This window comes from Pantherophis guttatus, chromosome 12, assembly GCF_059756535.1.
Source record: "Pantherophis guttatus breed Tessera chromosome 12, ASM5975653v1, whole genome shotgun sequence".
NCBI lineage: Eukaryota > Metazoa > Chordata > Lepidosauria > Squamata > Colubridae > Pantherophis > Pantherophis guttatus.
In genome coordinates, this window is record NC_142074.1 from 14,275,178 (window position 1) to 14,293,787 (window position 18,610).

The 18,610-nt window shown below is 43.9% G+C and overlaps 1 protein-coding gene across 2 annotated transcripts in view; it reads right to left on the minus strand.

The window, feature by feature from the left end:
* Positions 1-18,610, minus strand: part of MID2 (midline 2) — a 197,194-nt gene that overhangs the window by 142,831 nt on the left and 35,753 nt on the right. For both annotated transcript variants that reach the window (XM_034424069.3, XM_034424070.3), the window contains exon 2: positions 8,488-9,209. In XM_034424069.3, the coding sequence (XP_034279960.1) occupies positions 8,488-9,153 (666 nt within the window). In that variant the 5' untranslated portion in view covers positions 9,154-9,209. The remainder of the gene's footprint in view (positions 1-8,487; positions 9,210-18,610) is intronic.

Here is an 18,610-nt window from a genome sequence, read left to right on the forward strand (position 1 = left end):
ACTACCAGTTCGCCGCTCGTGCACCCGGTTCATGTACATGCCTGCCTTCCACGCATGTGCTTTGTTCATGTGCGCGCCTTCCACGCATCCACCTGGCCTCAAAAACATGCCTAAATAGGATGACATAGAGCCAGGATGGGTGGTGGGTCCACCCAAGATTTCCGCTACCAGTTTTCCCGGAGTCGGACAGCGATGAGGCTGAGGAAGAACATGGGCCAGTCCTGGAGACTGGGGAAGGCCTGGATGAGAGCTCTGTGTTGGAGGCAGAGATGGGGCCAGGGCCATTGGGGAGTGATGTGCAGACTCCAGAGCCTCCAGAGGCTGATAGTAGAGAGGCAGAGGAACAGGAGGAGCCTGTTCCTAGTGCACATATGAGAAGAATTGCCAGAAGGCAAGAGCAGCTAAAGCAAAGAGGATAACTCGGGAGTAGGGCCAAGAGATGATTGGCTCCTCCCATAAGGCTTAAAAGACCAGCAATGGCTCTTGGGCTCTTTGTCAGAAAACAATGTTGATAGTCTTGCTGCACTTATCTCTTGTCGGTGTCTTTTGCTTTTGAACTTTTGCCAAGAGAAGCCTTTGGCAGTTTGCCTAATTATACCAAGGTTGGTGATTAGACTGAAGAATTTGTGTTATGAAGAGTTTGTTTTAATTTAGTTTGGACTACGCTGAGAATGAGTTAATTCTCAGCTGTTTTAATAAAGTCTGTTTGTTTTGCAACTGTTTGCGTCGATTACTACCTACTTGGGCCTGGGACACAACAGGCTGCAACTGTCCAAAGGTAAGCAGTGGGGCAGCTCCACCACCCCCATCCCCACCCTATCTTAATTTTTACCCATGCACCCTGGAGTGGGTGGGGTCTTAATTAGAGCTTATTTGGGGGTAGGGCTTATATTGGGTGCACGTGTAAAAATCAAACTAGGGCTTACTTTCTGAGTAGGTCACATTTTCAGGGAAACACAGTATTTCAACCTCTTCTTTATATTGATTATATTTTAATGGGGCATTTAGTTGGATGGTTAATGGATGCTTTTATACTGTATGGGGTAAGCCACCCAGAACCTTTAACAGCATGCCCATTTTCTTAAATAAAGAAGTAAATAACACACTGGGTGATTTGTTGTCTGAAACTTTCAGCTCCGGAGATCCCAACACAAAATAAAAGCAAAACTTTTTTTTTCCCCTAGTTCCCGGGGGCCATGATAGAATTATTGGCTCCCATTGATTTAAGGGATTCTGAAGTCTCTTAATGAATTCAAGTCAGCCTTAGTTGGAAGATGCTAATTGTTCTTTGTCATTCAAGAGAAGGATGTCGGAAACAGGTACCTGCTTAGAATTTCAGAGCCACGGAATAATTATCTATACCAGAAAAATTCTGCAATGTTGCAGGGGGTTGGTCCAAATTCTTAAATTGGTAAACCCAGATTGTGGAATCTCTGTAACACGGTTTTTGGGTCATTCAACTGTGGTGGAGACCAGAAAGGTTACCTGAGTTACAGAATCTCTGGGTTTTGATCAACTTTTGCTCATGCTGCTTGCTCAAAATGTCAGATCCAGAAATATTACCTCTACATTTTCAAGTTTATTTAAAACCTTTAGCTCTAAAGAGTTTCTTTTTTTTTTTTAATACGCTCTGATCATAATGAATTCCACTCTCGGCACCAATTTCTCCACTGCCCTGTGAAAATCACAGAATAGAGAGCTCAGCTTGCCAGCTTCCATAAGTGCTGATAAGATTTTCTCCTCTTTTTTTTTTTAAATCCTTATAGCTCTAGAATCACTGTGCTAAAATAACACGGTGCTAATATGATTCTAATTGCGTAGGTATATTGGAGAAATTTTTAATAATTCTCTTTGATTCCAGTCACCACAGCTGGGTTTCTACATACATAGAAAGAGACCCAGGACCTCGACTGAAACTGACTTGTTATAAATATGAATTAGTCCATCGCATTACCAGAGCAATTCCCTGGGAGGGCAAATGACATACCCTTATAGCCGAAATACAAGGAACTCATCCTTAGGCTGAAGTGTTCAAAGGCTGAGGAAAGGAAGAAAATCGGCTTGAGTTGCATTGCTAAAGGGATGTTTACCCACCTGAAAGAAAGGAATGGAATAAGGAATGGAATGGAAAATGGAATGGAATGGAAAATGGAATGGAATGGAATGGAAAATGGAAAATGAAGCTTGCTGTCTTGGGTTGTAAAATGGGGCAAAATTCACTTAACGGTCTCACTTAGCAACAGAAATTTCAGACTTGGTTATGTAAGTCAAGGACTACCCTGTAATGAATTCTACTGATTTAATCTGGTGACTTTCTTCCAATTCTGCATGATCAAACTTTGAAGCTAGAAAAAAATAGTTTAAGGCTTTCCTTTATCAGGGATGCCTTCGATGTGTAATTTTCTTTAAAATCTCTCTCCAGTCCTGATTTAAATATTGTAAACACCTTGAATTCCATTTCTGGGGCTGCTATTGCATGTTAACCAGAGTTGAAATGCTCTGAAGTCTGCTACAGGTACGCTTCGCTACCGGTTTGCTTCACACACGCATGCGCAGTGCGCATGAAATGCATGCTTTGCACATATGCGTACCACAGGCGCTACTGCGCAGCACTGAAAAAGGAGTATTAAGAAGCCTTTTCTGGTAAGTAGAACAATGAGGGGGGAACAGCTGTGCCAGGCGATTCCTGCTTTCTGGTGAATATAAATCATGCGTCACAGCTGATCGTCGGAAATATCGGTTCCCCCGAACCGGTAGCATTTTTTTTACCACCGGTTCAGGCGAACCGGTCCGAACCGGTAGCATTTCACCCCTGATGTTAACCATAAAAAAGAAAAGCAAACTTCGTATTCAGAAACATCCATATGTTCTTTGCATGTTTTGTGAGCTAAATAACTAAAAAGTTTATTTATCTGGAGAATGACAAGTAAGATAACTGAAAAAGTTTACATCTGTAGTGAGATTTGTTTAGACAAAGATGAGAGGCTTTTCAATTCATCCTGCCAGAGACAGAGAAAATTGCCTAGGTTGACTAAATATCTAATTCCTTATACAAAAAAATGCATACAGCGTATATGTGTTAAAGGTAGAGGTAAACGTTTTCCCTGTCCAGTCGTTTCCAATTCTACGGGCCAGTGTTCATTTCTGTTTCTTAGCCAAGAAAGCCAGCATTATCTGAAGATATTTCCCGTGGTCATGTGGCCACCATGACTATACGCCGAGGCACACGTAGCACTGTTACCTTCCCACCAAAGTGGTACCTATTTATCTACTTGCATTTGCATTCTTTTCAACTGGTGGGCAGGAACTGAGGCAGGAACAGGAGCTCATCCCATTCCACTGAGCCTGGGTCTCGAACAGTGATGGTATTCAGCTGGTTCTATCCCATTTGGATGAACTGGTAGTGGGGGCTGTAGGCGGTTTTGCCCGCCCACCCGGACGTCATCATGTCTCATTTTTGACCCTCTGAGCATGCGTGCGCGCTCACATTTGCAAACCGGTAGCAAAGGTAAGTGAATACCATCCCTGGTCCCAAACTTTCTATAACTGCTGAGCCATCACGCCCCTTGCATATAGGCTGCATGACTTTTAATTTCCCAATTAATCCACGTATCTTCCGCTAGACCAAACACACCACCCCATTTTTTACAAGCGGAATATTTAGAACGGTGTTGTAGAATCAACAGAATAGCCTGCTGGTACCACCAATATGCTACACAGAAACATATGCTGTAGTCAGAAAGCTCAACATTACTCTTTTATGCACACAAGTCTGCTGTCTGAAATGAAAACCCAGCATTGTGCATAATGCTTCTTGATGCTTCAAACTAATGTTCCTGTTAGTTTAAAACCTCATCATGAATGTTGCAGGAAGTGCATTTTGCTACTTAAAGGCTGGGACGCTAACTAGAAATGCTTTGAATTTCCAAATCCCTGACTAAAATGGGAGGTGGGGGGAATCAAACTGAAAGGCAGCTCAGCTTTGATCTGGCTCCCTTAACAGTTTTAACCATTTTGGCAAAGATGAAAGAACCACAACTATTTGTCTTTGGGATTTCTCCTTTTAGTCTTCTAGAAACTCTTGTGCACATCTCCTTCTAGGTCAGAGATAGCTCATTTTCTGTAACTTAGCAAATTGCAAAAATTGCCTTCCACCAGATTCTAAATCCATCTACCTCAATCTGGTATTCCTCAAACATGTTGGAAGTGCCAAATCCCCACAGTTTATGCTGAAAATGATGGCATTTGCAATCCCAACATAAAGCCAGGATAGGTTTCTTCTAAGCATCTGTAAGTACAAACATGGACTTGGTTATTTTTTTGCTCTTAAGTTTAAATCATTTTTTAAAATGTTCTTTCATTTTCATTTTTTTCATTTCAATTGGGATTATTAACAAATCACCAGTGAAATTCTCAATGGAATTTGGACCATTGACAAATTACCAAAGGAATTCTCAATAGAATTTGAACCATTGACAAATTCCCAGTGAAATTCTCAATGGAATTTGGACCATTGACAAATCCCCAATGGAATTCTCAATAGAATTTGAACCATTGACAAATTCCCAGTGAAATTTTCAATGGAATTTGGACCATTGACAAATTTCCAATGGAATTCTCAATGGAATTTGGACCATTGACAAATTTCCAATGGAATTCTCAATGGAATTTGGACCACTGACAAATTCCCAAGGAAATTCTCAATGGAATTTGGACCACTAACAAATTCCCAAGGAAATTCTCAATGGAATTTGGACCACTAACAAATTCCTCATGAAAGTTCTCAATGGAAAAGGTGTCTCAATCTTCTATAAATCTTGCCAATGCTGGGTTGAGATAGTAGGCCTGATTGGGCTAGGAAACTGAGAAAGTATCCTTCCTTGACAATTGGTTAAAACTATAGAGGAGGGGGAAAAGGATCTATATATTCTAATTTGCTTCATACAGACATAGATGAAGACCTCAATCTGGTGGATCACTCTCCTTACCACACAGGCCAGGATCTCTGAACATGTACCTACAGTAGTAGCCAAAATTGTGGAAACCTTTTGGGGAAAGTGTATTTTCTAAAACTAGCTAATAACACCTTTTTTTTTTTTTGGAGTAGTACCATAAAATTATATATCAGTGGAAAGATAATTTAATCAAGAATGTAATGCAATAACCTTTATGAAGGATTTGCTATTAGAATAGCAGTTACAATATAAAGAAGAAAAGTGAAACATGTAGAAAAAACGAGACATATACAAAAATGATCACCATGTCAGTTAATACTTAGTTGGGTAACCTTTAGCATGAATTACGGCCTTACAACGTCTTCCCATGGAGTGAACCAAGTCTTTGAGTTCTGCAGCTGTTATAATGTAAAATCAAGATTGAAGGATTGTTTCTATTAACTGGGTTTTATTGCTTCTGACTAATCAGCTCCATAGATTTTCAATTGGGTTAAGGTCTGGGCTATTCCCAGGCCATTCCAGCAGTGAAATAGGATTATCTTGAAACTCCCCCCCAAAAAAGTGCTGTTATTAGCCATCAAACCTCAAAAATACACTTTTCCCAAAAGGTTTCCACAATTTGGGCCACCACTGTATGTACCTTCCCCTAAGAAACTATACCTAATTTTTTTTAAAAGGGGGCAATTAAGGCCTCCGATTGCTTGCATGTCAGCATAAACAGCTCTTAAGGGAACAGGTGCAACATCAAAAATTAATATGCTAGAAAAGAGTCTATATAGAAATTCTGCACATTTCAGACTAAGGCTGTACTGTCAGCCCTGACAGCCATAAATCAAACCTCCCTCAAACCATAAAACCAGTTTGTCAACGGCCTCTAGATCCGAAATGGCATCAGTTGTCTATTCTCCTCCGGGCAGGCTGCGCAAAGCGTTTATTACCTTGTGCAGCTGAAATCTGACTTGCAAACACCCTCAAGTAGCTGAGGGGGGGAAAGGGTGGGAGAAAATCCGGTTGTTCCACTGAAGGTGCAGCAGACTTCAACCCACTGAAAACAGAGTAGTTCCTTATTGAATGGTTCTTCTTAGGACAAGTTGGCTCCAATGCCTCCTACAGAGTTAGACACCCCGTCTCGTTTACATCCATCTCTCTCATTTACAAAAGGCAAGGACCTCGGGGAGAAGGCTGGGCTCCCGAATCCTGACCATCAAAACAATGTACGTTGAATGCTCAATGTAAGTCTGAGATCCAACGCGTGCAAATAATGTTGAGTGCAAATGCATCTACGAAAAGGAGTGATCGGTCACTAGAATTAGGTGCACGATCCACCAGGTTCTAGATGATTTACCGGCACCCAAACTTCGCATCATTAAAACTCAGGTGCAATTTCAGGATGTATCTCAAATTTGAGGAAGATGGGCTTTAAAGGGTGGGTATGTCAGGTGGCATATCCTGGCAAATAGATTGGGAAGAAATGGAGGTAGTGACAGATTTTATTTTCCTGGGCTCCAAGATCACCGCAGATGGGGACTGCAGCCAAGAAATGAAAAGACGTTGCTCCTGGGGTGGAAAGCTATGGCAAATCTAGACAGCATTCTAAAAAGCAGAGACATCACCCTGCCAACAAAAGTGTGTATAGTCAAGGCTATGGTTTTCCCAGTTGCAATGGATGGCTGTGAAAGTTGGACCATAAGGAAGGCTGAGCGCCAAAGAATTGAGGCCTTTGAACTAGAAGACTCCTGCGAGTCCCTTGGACTGCAAGGCGATCAAACCGGTCAGTCCTAGCTGCCCCCCCCCCCAGTCACTCCTCGCCTGGCCTGAGAAGGTAAGGGAGACGGCGAGTGATGCAGAAGCGGCCAGGGCAGAGACAGAGAGATACAGAGAGAGAGGGAGAGAGAGAGACATAGAGAGACATAGAGAGATACAGAAAAAGAGGGAGAGAGGGGGGAGGGAGAGCGGGAGGGTGGGGAGAGAGAGAGATGTAAAAAGGGTTTTGTGGTTCCCGGTGTTTTTTAACAACTGGTTCTCTGCCCTAATGACCAGCTAGGTAGGTGTGGCTAGGGGGTCATGTGACTAGTAGAAGTGAGTGACATCGAATTGGCCACATCCACCCAGGTTTTGTGGCTCCCGGTGTTTTCTTTTCTGTGGAAAACGGATCCAAATGGCTCTTTGAATGTTTAAGGTTGCAGACCCCTGACCCCCTCCCAAGCCACGAAAGGCTTGAAAGGTGACAACCAGCACCTTGAATTGCACCCAGAATTACCATCCAAATCCAGCACAAAATAAACCCAAAACACCATTATGCCTCTTTCCCACAGTGACTGCGTCACCCAATGGTTTCATGCAGCCCTCCAGAAGTTTCCGAGGCTAAGTCATATTTTGCAGCCATTTAGCCGTTGCCTTCTCTTGGAGTATACATTACGGAAGACTTCAGGTTGAAACCCTTGAGAGCCACTGCCAGGAAAAACGGTGATCAAGGCAGGTGACTAAACAGTCTGATGTGGAAGACATGAACTCTCTAACTTTACACTGCCAACAGTACAGAGAGAAACGTGAGTAAGCACTTGGTACAATATGCCTCAAGATAGAGCTGTTGCAGTGGTGGGTTGCTCCCGGTTCACCGCGGTTCGAGAGAACTGGTAGTGGCAGTGGCAGGAGGCTCTGCCCACCCACCCAGACGTTATCAAAAACGCTCTGTGCATGCGTAGAAGCGCCACACGCTCACGCACTACCAATAGGGAACCCGTAGCACCAGGATTTGAATCCCACTACTGAGCTGTTGTCAAACTATTCCAGCTGTGCAGGACAGCTAGGAAGACATGAAAGATGCTACACAGGTGGACACACACTAGTATCTTCTGGACATGACTTACACCAAATGTGTCTTCTTAAAGAATGGATCTGCAGTTGTTGAAGAAAGAGCAAGATGTAGCTGCTTTAAAGAGTCAACAACAGCACGGAACACCCTGTTGTGTTCTGAAGCATCTTCTTCCCTTGGAATCCAAAGCGCTGCATTTATCCAAAAACTACAGTTCTGATTTTGTTAATCCCCATTCATCCTGTATCCCAGTTAGTCTGGGACACAATCACAGGATTGTTAACTATGTCCCCTGGCCCCCCACAAATCCCTTCAAGTAAGAGTGTTGATTTAAGCCCCCCCCCCAAAAGACAGAGAAGATGAAAGAAGATTTATTATGACGATTCCATCCAAATCACGTCCATTCTCCTGCCACTTTCAAAACTGAAGCTGGACTATATATACCAATTTTACATGGTTACCCAAAAAATATGATCTGGATCAGTGGTGGTATTCAGTCGGTTATATCTGGTTCGGTCAAACTGGTAGCGGCGGCTGCAGGAGGCTCCGCCCACCAGCCCAGATGTCATCACTTCCCATTTTTGACACTGCGCATGCACGGAAGGTCCTGCGCGCACTCGCATTTTTGAACCAATAGTGAAGATAAATGAATACCACCCCTGATCTGGATTTTTAACATGGCACCCACCCTGCTTCACCTGCCCACCTCTAACTTACCTTCAGCTTCTCAAACCGGTCACTCAGGGATGCCACTTGATGATCCCGGTGCCGCCCCACCAGTTTGCATAAGGCACAGATGAGCTGGTCATCAGCCACACAGTACATGTTCACCTTCTCATTCTCGTGCTCAAGGCACATCAGCCCCCGGAAGTGAGTGTCCGGCACAGGCTCCACCAACCGGTGGCTGGTGAATGGCTTCTTATTGGGATGGGTGGCCCGTAGGCAGCGGTCACAGTAGGACACCTCGCAAGTAATGCAGGTCTTGATGGCGTCGCGGGGAGGGTCCTGCTCGCAGAACTGGCAAGCTATCCGGTCCACCACTGTCGACATGGTCGGGCTGCGGCGATAGGATCGCTCACGGTAGTTCTCACTGGGGGAACTGGGCCCGCTCAGAGAGGCCTTCTGGAATCGGTCAATGATATTCTGTAAGGTCACATTCCGTTTAAGGCCTTCTAGGCCCCGATGGTTAAGGGATATGACATACCGGCAGGTGGGACACTGGAAGGCTGTGATGGGTTCGAGGTTCTCGCCAGAGGAGCAGCTGGAAACCAAGATGCGGTGGGCGCAGCTAAAGCACAGGCTGTGAGCACACGGCAGGAGGAGGGGGTCTTCGAACAACTCTAAGCAAATTGGGCAAGTCAGTTCCGACTCCAGTGTTTCCATCTTTAGTTAAAACAATCTGGCTTCAGTGTTAAAAACGAGGGAGGCAGGTCAGTCATCTGCAAAAGAAAACGGGGGCACGGAGAGAAAGGAACATGTTTTTTTATATAGTTTTATTGACATTTTATTGAATTATACAATATTGTATAATATAAAATACAAAAGGAAACAGAAAAGCAGAAAATTAGAGGGGGAAAAGATGGTATTACCATGTATGCTTTACAACAGTGGTTCTCAACCTGTGGGTCGGGACCCCTTTGGGGGTCGAACGACCCTTTCACAGGGGTCACCTAAGACCATCGAAAAACACATATTTTCAATGATTTTAGGAATAATTTTATGGTTGGGGGTCACCACAACATGAGGAACTGTATTAAAGGGTCGCAGCATTAGGAAGGTTGAGACCCACTGCTTTACAACATTATTGGCATTAAAATGGACTATTGAAATATAGTCCCTCAGGAGTTGGGCGGCATAAAAATGTGACAAATAAATAAATAATAAAACGGAGCTCCGGAGGGCCTCCTGAGGGCCTCCTGAGCTCCATTTTCGCTGGCAGGGGCACCATGGGCTGGTCCTTCGCTATTTCCAAGCCAGCCCCTTGGGCCAGATCTAAGTACCCCACAGGTCGGATCCAGCCCCCGGTCCTTGAGTTTAACACCCCTGCTCAAGAATCATCACTTCCCATCAGTCCAAGCACTAAAAGAGCATGTTTTATTTATTCCTTTGATCGATTGGTTTCTGTAGCCGCCCATCTCAAGCTCAATGATTCTGGGTGGCTTTCAATCCAGAACATCTACAATTAAAAAAAAAACCTGAAAAACATTTTAAAACAATAACAACAGTAGAAAGCCTTAAAAACCACAGCGAGCATTAAAACCTCTGCTTTCATGTTTAAAATTGTTCTGAATTGTACTCACTCACTTATTCGTTCACTCCCATATTGGAGTTGAGGTTGTAACTCAGTGGTGGATCATAACTGCCCAAGTTCAATGCCTACCTGTTAGACCACATCAAAGGTCTAACAAGTTTGTAACTGTGCTTCAAATTGGCCGAAGGAGGAAATCCACAATTTGGACATGTGTTTATCCACAACGAGTATATAGTACTTGACATAGGTTACAATGCATTGTCATCATGATAGCCCTCCATAATTTCTCTAATCTTCTAAAGCATCCATTGCCACCTCTATGTGTCATGTAGCGGCATTTATTTATTTTTATTTATTTATTTATTCAATTCATATGCCGCCCCTCTCCGAAGACCCAGGGCGGCTCACAATACACTCAAAAAATCACTATAAAAACACTTAAAAATTAAAAACATTAAAAACATTAAAACCCATTCACACGATTCATGGCCGGATCTCGTCAGATCGCAAAGCGAGATCAACGGCCCCAGGCCTGCCGGAAAAGCCAGGTCTTTACCACTGAACCATGCGTTTAATGAAATAGTGTTTTCTTTTATCAATCCTAAACAGCCTATCTTTTACTTTCATCGTGTAATGATAGGTTCTACCATTTCTCTACACTACATATAATTTTATACCCTTCCATCACACAAGGGACATGTTATGCTGTTGTTGAAAAGTAGCATTCCACATTTATTTCTTACAAAAGCTGATGGGGAGCATCGGATTCTTAATTTGTCAAGATGATCTGGAGAGGATTGTACAAACTTCAGGGCAGAAGGCCTCTGAACCTCACAAAGTTAAGTAAAATGATTATGGAAACTGTCAGAGTGCGCACAGCTTTACTACATGAGACAACCCAAGAGCAATAACAGCAAACAGAGATTTGTAAGGAATAGTGGTTTTATCTACAAAGGAATATATACTATACATACATATTCTATAGGCAGAGGTCAAACAATCAGTAAATTACAGCAGGGAAGGACACACGATGTGAGAGGAATGCCACAACAGGGCCTCTTATTATTATACAGGCTCTTAAAGGGATAACAGCCAAAAACCTTGCTGACTCATTCTCATCAGTGCATCACTGCATCATCATAGCAGCTGGTCAGCTCTTAAATCACTACCCTGACATAAACTAAAGGTTATTCAATATGTTTATCCCATTTATATAGCTTCCCATCTCATGTAGCGACACGGGGGTGGGTTGTACAAATTAAGCAATCCAAACATATAAAAAATCATTAAAATGCAACCAAAATAAGTTTAAAAGATTTTAAAATGACCCCCCAAAAAATTACAGAGAGTGCATTGAGTCAACCTTCACGTAAACATGGAGTCCTTGGTGTTCTCAGAGTTTGGTTGTTTTCTTACAGATGTTTCGTTCCCAGCTAGGTAACATATTCAGCACTGAGGATGCTTCCTAATTGGGTCATCATGAAACATCTGCAAGTAAACAATCAGGCTCAGAGAACACCAAGGACTCCACAATTCATCGCTGAGCTACAAAGATTCTCTTCTATTGACATCATGTCACTATCTACCAAGTTCCATTCTACCATGGGATCTCGAAGCCCAGTTGACAAAACCATGTTTCAAGAGTTTTTATGAAAAGACATAAAAGAGTTTTTATGAAAAGACAGCTTCACCTCATGAGGAAGGCCATTGAAATCTATTTTTAAAATCAAGCCTTCATTTTCTCAAGAGATGTTGGCATTCTCATCCACCCTCTTTCAAACAAGACCAAACACGTCATAAGATTTTACACTCTGATAAGCATTCAACTCGTACATGTTTGTTGAGAGTCTACAAGAGCTATCAGGAGAATTATGCACACTGCTCCATTGTTACTGTCCTCTAGTTTACATAGCAATCTGCAGAAGCTTTCAATGATGGTACAGTGGAAGATCTAAAGAACAAGGAAGCAAATGCTAATTTCTATCTAGATGTTGATGAGTTACACTAGTCCTGGAACTTATTCCAAAATGGAGTTAACACTAGGTTTATCATCATCATCATCATCATCATCTCCGTTTAATGACCCCATAATCCCTAGCGGGGTGGAGTCTGGACAACTGAATAGAGCCAAGTGTTTACTGGCTGGATGCCCTTCTTGTCGCCAATGAGGAGTTATATTCAGGCAGATATATTCTCATCGTGCCCAAATTCTGCCAAACTTTGAGTATACTTCTGCATCCTACTGTATGTATGAGCTCTTGCTTGCTTTCTAGAAGCTGGATATACATCTCCTTTTAACCCCTTGCAGGGTGGAGTCTGGGCAACTGAATGGAGCTGAGTATTTACTGGCCAGATGTCTTTCCTGTCGCCAATGCGGAGTTTTGTTCGGCAGATATATTCTCATCGTGCCCAGAGAGAGAAATATCTGCCTCTACCTAGGATCAAACTCACAGGCTCCTGATTGTGAGGCGAACGCTCCAGGTCTAGGCCACCGCACCACTCATCTTACACTAAGTTTATGCTGAAAGTAATCCTATACTTATAAGGAGACTTCACTGCCAGCTAAGACCTTATCAGCAAAGAGTTATGTGTTATTTCTAAATTCCTTTCCAATTTTAGGATGAATTTTAGTATTAGTTTGAGTAGTGGCTGTTTTTTTTTTAAAAAAAAAATAGCAGATAGCCATCAGTACTACAGAAGAGAAGCTTGCTAGTTCCCACCAAATTTTCTTTTCTTAACAATTGCTCCTGATCTATAAGATTCAAAAGGATGAGCCTTCCCTATTTCACTTCCATTTGTTTTGAATTAATGCATCTAATGATACTTTAAATCAAGAGGGGACAACTTTTTCCTGGCTCATACCCAGTTTCTAGGAGACACAGGAGGCTGTGAGTTCAATCCTAGGTAGAGGCAGATATTTCTCTCTCTGGGCACAATGAGAATATATCTGCCGAACAAAACTCCGCATTGGCGACAGGAAAGGCATCTGGCCAGTAAATACTCAACTCCATTCAGTTACCCAGACTCCACCCTGCAAGGGATTATGGGGTGGTTAAAAGGAGATGTATATCCAGCTTCTAGAAAGCATGCAAGCGCTCCTATATACAGTAGGATGCAGACATATACTCAAAGTTTGGCAGAATTTAATTGAATTCCATTTGAATTAAATAGCAGAACTTGGCAATACAATTGCTAATCCTGTAGTTAATTATTCTTCCATATTCAGTGCTACAATTCGGTGGCAGCTTTCAACAGGCAGTAGGCAAGGCCACAGATTGAGCATCTGAGGCAGCATTGGCCCTTTTGTTAGATGTTTTATCCTGCCTTTATTATTTTAAAAAATAACTCCAGATGATGAACATACCCTGTTAGGATATGGTTTGAGCCTAACAAGTTGTCCAGGCAATATATGTGTTCTGTGACTTTAATATGAATATGTATTGTGTGACTTTAAAGTTTTCCTGCTGATTCATTGTAATGCTGAGTCATTAGTTGTGAACGTATTTAAGAAAGGTACTGTAACGTATTCAGTTGATGATAAGCTACCATAGTGTGTGGAGTTGCTACCCATTGTGCTATCATCAGTTGGATGGATCTGCTACCATCGTGGTTTGTGAACCAGAGTGAGTTTGTTATTCTAACCAACTACTGTTTGTATGGTAAGAAGATTTTTGTATCACTGGACTGATTTAACTGGCAAAGACTTGGATTGATTTAAAGACTATGCGATTGTTTTTTCACTATAAAGTAAACTTTTGATAAACCAGTTTGCACATCTCTTATTCATGGCTCTCAGCAACGTTTCTCTGTGCTCTACACTCTGCTGGTTGGTAACACAACCACAATATCCTTAACATACCCGATACTCCTTCCTCCTCCTATTTTCCCCACAAAAACCCTGTGAGGCGAGTTGGGCTGAGAGAGAGGGACTGGGCCAGTGTTACCTAGCTAGTTTTCATGTTTAAGGTGGGACTAGATCTCACACTCTCCTGGTGATTGGCCCAGTCACCCAGCTGGCATTCATGCATAAGGCAAGACTTTGTTGTTGTTGTTAGTTGCGAAGTCGTGTCCAACCCATCGCGGCCCAATGGACAACGTTCCTCCAGGCCTTCCTCTCCTCTACCATCCTCTAGAGTCCATTTAAGCTCATGCCAACTGCTTCAGTGACTCCATTCAGCCACCTCCTTCTCTGTTGTCCCCTTCTTCTTTTGCCCTCAATCTTTCCCAGCATTAGGCTCTTCTCCATTAGGGCAGAGAACCAGTTGCTAAATTATTTGAATCCCACCACTGGCTGGGCCCTACAGAGGAGTTGGATCAGCATACCCATCATCCGCAGTCAAATCGGGAAAGACTGAAGCACATAGATAAGGAACCTTCCCACAGCCGTCCAGGTGAATTGAATAAGGAGCGGGGGAGGCTTTTCCTTCTGAAATGCGCAAATCCAATTTTTATCCCTGCACCAGCCGATCACAAGAGTCTTAAGTTAACGTGTGCCAGCCCCCAGTGCTTAATGGCATGTTCTCAGACCCATCAAAGTGCTACCCAGCCAGGCAAACAATAAAACAAGAGACTATCCAAGGCCATCGATCGAATAAAAGTGTAATACGGAACGTCTTCAAATTTGTCACGGCGAGGCAGGATGATGCATCCTGCTCTACCGGAGACACAAAGTCGTAATGAATAGATTGAAATAGGATTTGCACTCGGGGCCAGGGCAGTGAATGAAGCCTTCAGTGGAGGAAGGAAACTTGATAGCTCAGCAAAACCCGAGACAGCGAGTTCATTTCTTCCATCTCAACCTGGCCAAGTTTAGAATGGGTGGACTTCAACTCCCATAATTCTTAAAAGTTTTTAAAGTGGCTCAGGTTGAGAAACATTGTGATAGAGAAGGGAGGGGCGTCCTTTTTACTTCTACAGATGTTGTTGTCAGGGGTGAAATCCAGCAGGTTCTGACGAACCGGTAGCGGAAATTTTGAGTAGTTCGGAGCAATGGCAAATACCGCCTCTGGCTGGCCCCCGAGTGGGGTGGGAATGGAGATTTTGCAATATCCTTCCCTCAGGAGTGGGGAGGGAATGGAGATTCTGCAGTATCCTTCCCCTGCCACGCCCACCAAGCCACACCATGCCCACCAAGCCACGCCCACAGAACTGGTAGTAAAAAAATTTGAATTTCACCATTGGTTGTTGGGTTGTTAAATTATTTGGCCTCCGAGAGCTGCTGTGAAAGTTGCTGGTACCTTACCAGTACCATAGCTTGCATTTTTTTAACGTGCTTTCAAACTGCTAGGTTAACAGAAGCTGGGACAAGTAACAGGAGCTCACCCCGTTATACGCGGCACTAGGGATTCGAACCGCTGAACTGCCGACCTTTCGATCGACAAGCTCAGTAGCCACTGAGTCACCCGCGTCCCCTATCTGGAGATTTCCAAAGTAACATAAAATAAAACCCAACCGCCTTGCATGAGCTCAGAATTTTGTTTGCACAAGTAGGTGGGGAAAGATGCAGAATCAACAAGGAAGCCCCAAACAGGATATTGGCTTGTAGGAGTCAAAACAATACAAATACTAGCTTAAAGGGGAGTTTCAGGTTACCTAACCGCTAAGTGGAACTGAAGTTAGTTGACTTGCTTCCAAACTTTAACTTCTAACCCCGAAGGCACCGTTTGGCCCCAGGATTTGGTTTTTTTTTCACTTGTGCCACCAATTAGAAGAGAACAGCCCTCTTCTATTTGGGTAAGGGGGTAATGTCTGATTTAATTCTCCTCTCTTTATTTGTCCAAGCCACCAAAGCTGCCAGAAACCAGCTGCCAGGAAAACATCGACAGTATTGTAAACAATCTAACCAAATGGCCTAACAATCCGTTGTTAAGCTTGCTAATCTACAGGATCAAGGACCCAACTGTTCAACTGTTGACAAATGCAAACAAGGGCATCAACAATCACAAAGGCTGGGAAGAATTTGTGTTGTACGGGTTTCTGGGCAGCAATGAAGCAGACCCGTAGCGGTACAGTGGTTGAAATGCAGTATTGCAGGCTAACTCTGCTGACTGACAGCTGCCAGGAGTATGGCAGTTCAATCAGTGGTGAGTTCTAACTGGCTTTACTACCGGTTCTCTTCGTGCACGCGCTTCGCACTTCGCGCGCGATCGCCGCCCAAGCGCGTTGGGAATCTGCCCAGCTGAGGTGTGGCGGAGCCAGACAGGAGTGGGATTTGGGGGTTCTCTGAATTGCACAGAAACTTAGCTAGAGGTTCTCCCAAACCCCTGCGAACCCCCTGGACCAAAGGCGATCTTATAAGCTTCTGTGGGGTTTTTTTTCCCCCTTTTGCAAATACATTGCAAATACGGACCACGTTCAATTATTGGGAGAAGTTGGGGTTAAAACCAGAAATGTTTTCCTTTTAATTACGGGTGGGTACAGCAGTTCAAGAGCAATTAGTTAAGATCAATAGTTTGTTTATTTTGAGTATTCATGTCCCGCTCTTTGAAAGAAGCTGAATAATTCTGCCAAGGCAGCTTACAGGCATTTACAAAAAACGCTAAACTAAAACATCTTGTTCCAGTAAAACTGGAACACTCAAACAGCAGTCTAAAAAAACCATCACACAGCTCAACACGTTCATACAAAAAACAATTTAAATGATTAGAAACAACGTAGGAACAAAATAAGGAGAGAACAATGTAAACCTCGCTGCCATATAAACTACTAAAATAATCAAAAGCTCCTTGAGCTATCTCAACCGCAAGCTGCAACGGGGGGTGGGGGGTGGGGGGTGGGGGGGAATGGATTTTCAACTCCGGTTTTAAAAATAATGCAAAGGGGGAAGAATTCCTTGCAAAGGGAGCCGTAGATGAGAAGGTTCTTTCGTTAATCTTCTCCAATATAATGGATTTTGAAATCAAGTCTATAAATATCATTTCAGAGGCTAAGACCTGGGCATGGTGTGATATAGATGCTGCTTCAAATAATTCAGATTTTTTTCCCTCTAGATATCTAAATGCCAAATTTAGTCATAAGGTAATAATAATCAACCAGAGTTCACCTGCATTTTTTAAAAAAATGCTAAGAACAAAGGAGAGAGCCAGTTAGTATTGCGATTAAGGAATCAGGCTAGAAACCGGGAGGCTGGGAGTTCTAGTCTATGACTGGGAGTTCTAGTCTAGTCATAAAACCAGCTGGGTGACTTTGGGCCAGTCACTTTCCCTCAGCCCTAGGAAAGAGAAAAAAAGCAAACCATTTCTGGAAAATCTTGTTAAGAAAACTACAGGGATTTGTCCGGTCTGAGAATCAGGCACAGTTGAAAAGGAGGAGGAGGGGGAGAGGGAGGTGGGAGGGAGAGGAGAGAGGAGAAGGAGGAAGAGAAGGAGGAGGTAGGGAGGGGAGGAGGAGGAGGAGGAGGAGGAGGAGGAGGAGGAGGAGAAAGAGAAGAAAGAGGAGGAGAAGGAGGAGGAGAAAGAGAAGGAGGAGAAGAAGGAGAAAGAGGAGGAGGAGGAGAAGGAAGAGGAGGAGGAGGAGAAGAAGGAAGAGAAGGAGGCAGGGAGGGGGAGGAGGAGAGGAGGAGGAGGAGGAGGAAGAAAGATGAGGAGGAGGAGGAGGGGAGGGGGAGGAGGGGAGGGGGAGGGGGAGGGGGAGAAACAGGAGGAAGAGGAGGAGAAGGAAGAGAAGGAGAAAGAGGGGGAGGAGGAGGAAGAGGAGGAGGAGAAGGAGGTGGGGAGGAGGGGAGGAGGAGGGGAGGAAGAAAGATGAGGAGGAAGGGGAGGGAAAGGGGAGGAGGGGAGGAGAAGGAAGAAGAAAGAGGAGGAGGGGGAGGGGAGGGGAGGGGAGGGGGGAAGAAGGGAGGGGGAGGAGGAGGAGGAAGAAAGAGGAGGAGGAGAAAGAGGAGGACGAGGAAGAGAAGGAGAAGGAGAAGGAGAAGGAGAAAGAGAAGGAGAAGGAGGAGGAGGAGGAGGAGGAGGAGGAGGAGGAGGAGGAGAAACCAAGCCTGCCAAGTCTTGTGAGCCCCATTAGCCTTGGAAAGGCTTCTCAAAACTCCAGGAGTTGAGCAAGGGCAGGGGAGCAGGGCACGCCAAAGGATAGCTATCGGGCAGGTATCCTTGCGAACGGGCTGTGCCCCGCGTAGAAGGCAGCACAGGGCGTGCTTTCATCCCGAGCTCTCTTTGATGCTGACTTTGATGTCTGCCATGGATGCCGCGTGCAGAATAGCTGATTAGATTAAAATCTGCTCTGTTGACAGTAATTAATTCCCTGCATATCAAAATGATAAAATATTTAACAAGCCTTACAAGGCTGGGACATGTGCAAGAGATCAACCGCGGCAGAAACCTGATGAGGGGAAAGTGTCTTAAGCAGAGGAAATGGAGGAGAGAAAATGGGCAACTTGGAGACTGGTGGACATCAACTCCCAGAACTCCCCAGCCTGCATGGCGGGCTGGGAAATTCTGGGAATTGTAGTCCACACCGCTTAAAGTTGCCACGGTTGAGAACCACTGCTCTAAAATATGCTATCATTCTCTTACGGTGTTTATAGGTCTTCTCACTCGCAAGCACAATTTTCGGGTATGCACACTCATTGCTTTGGAGGCCTGCCGT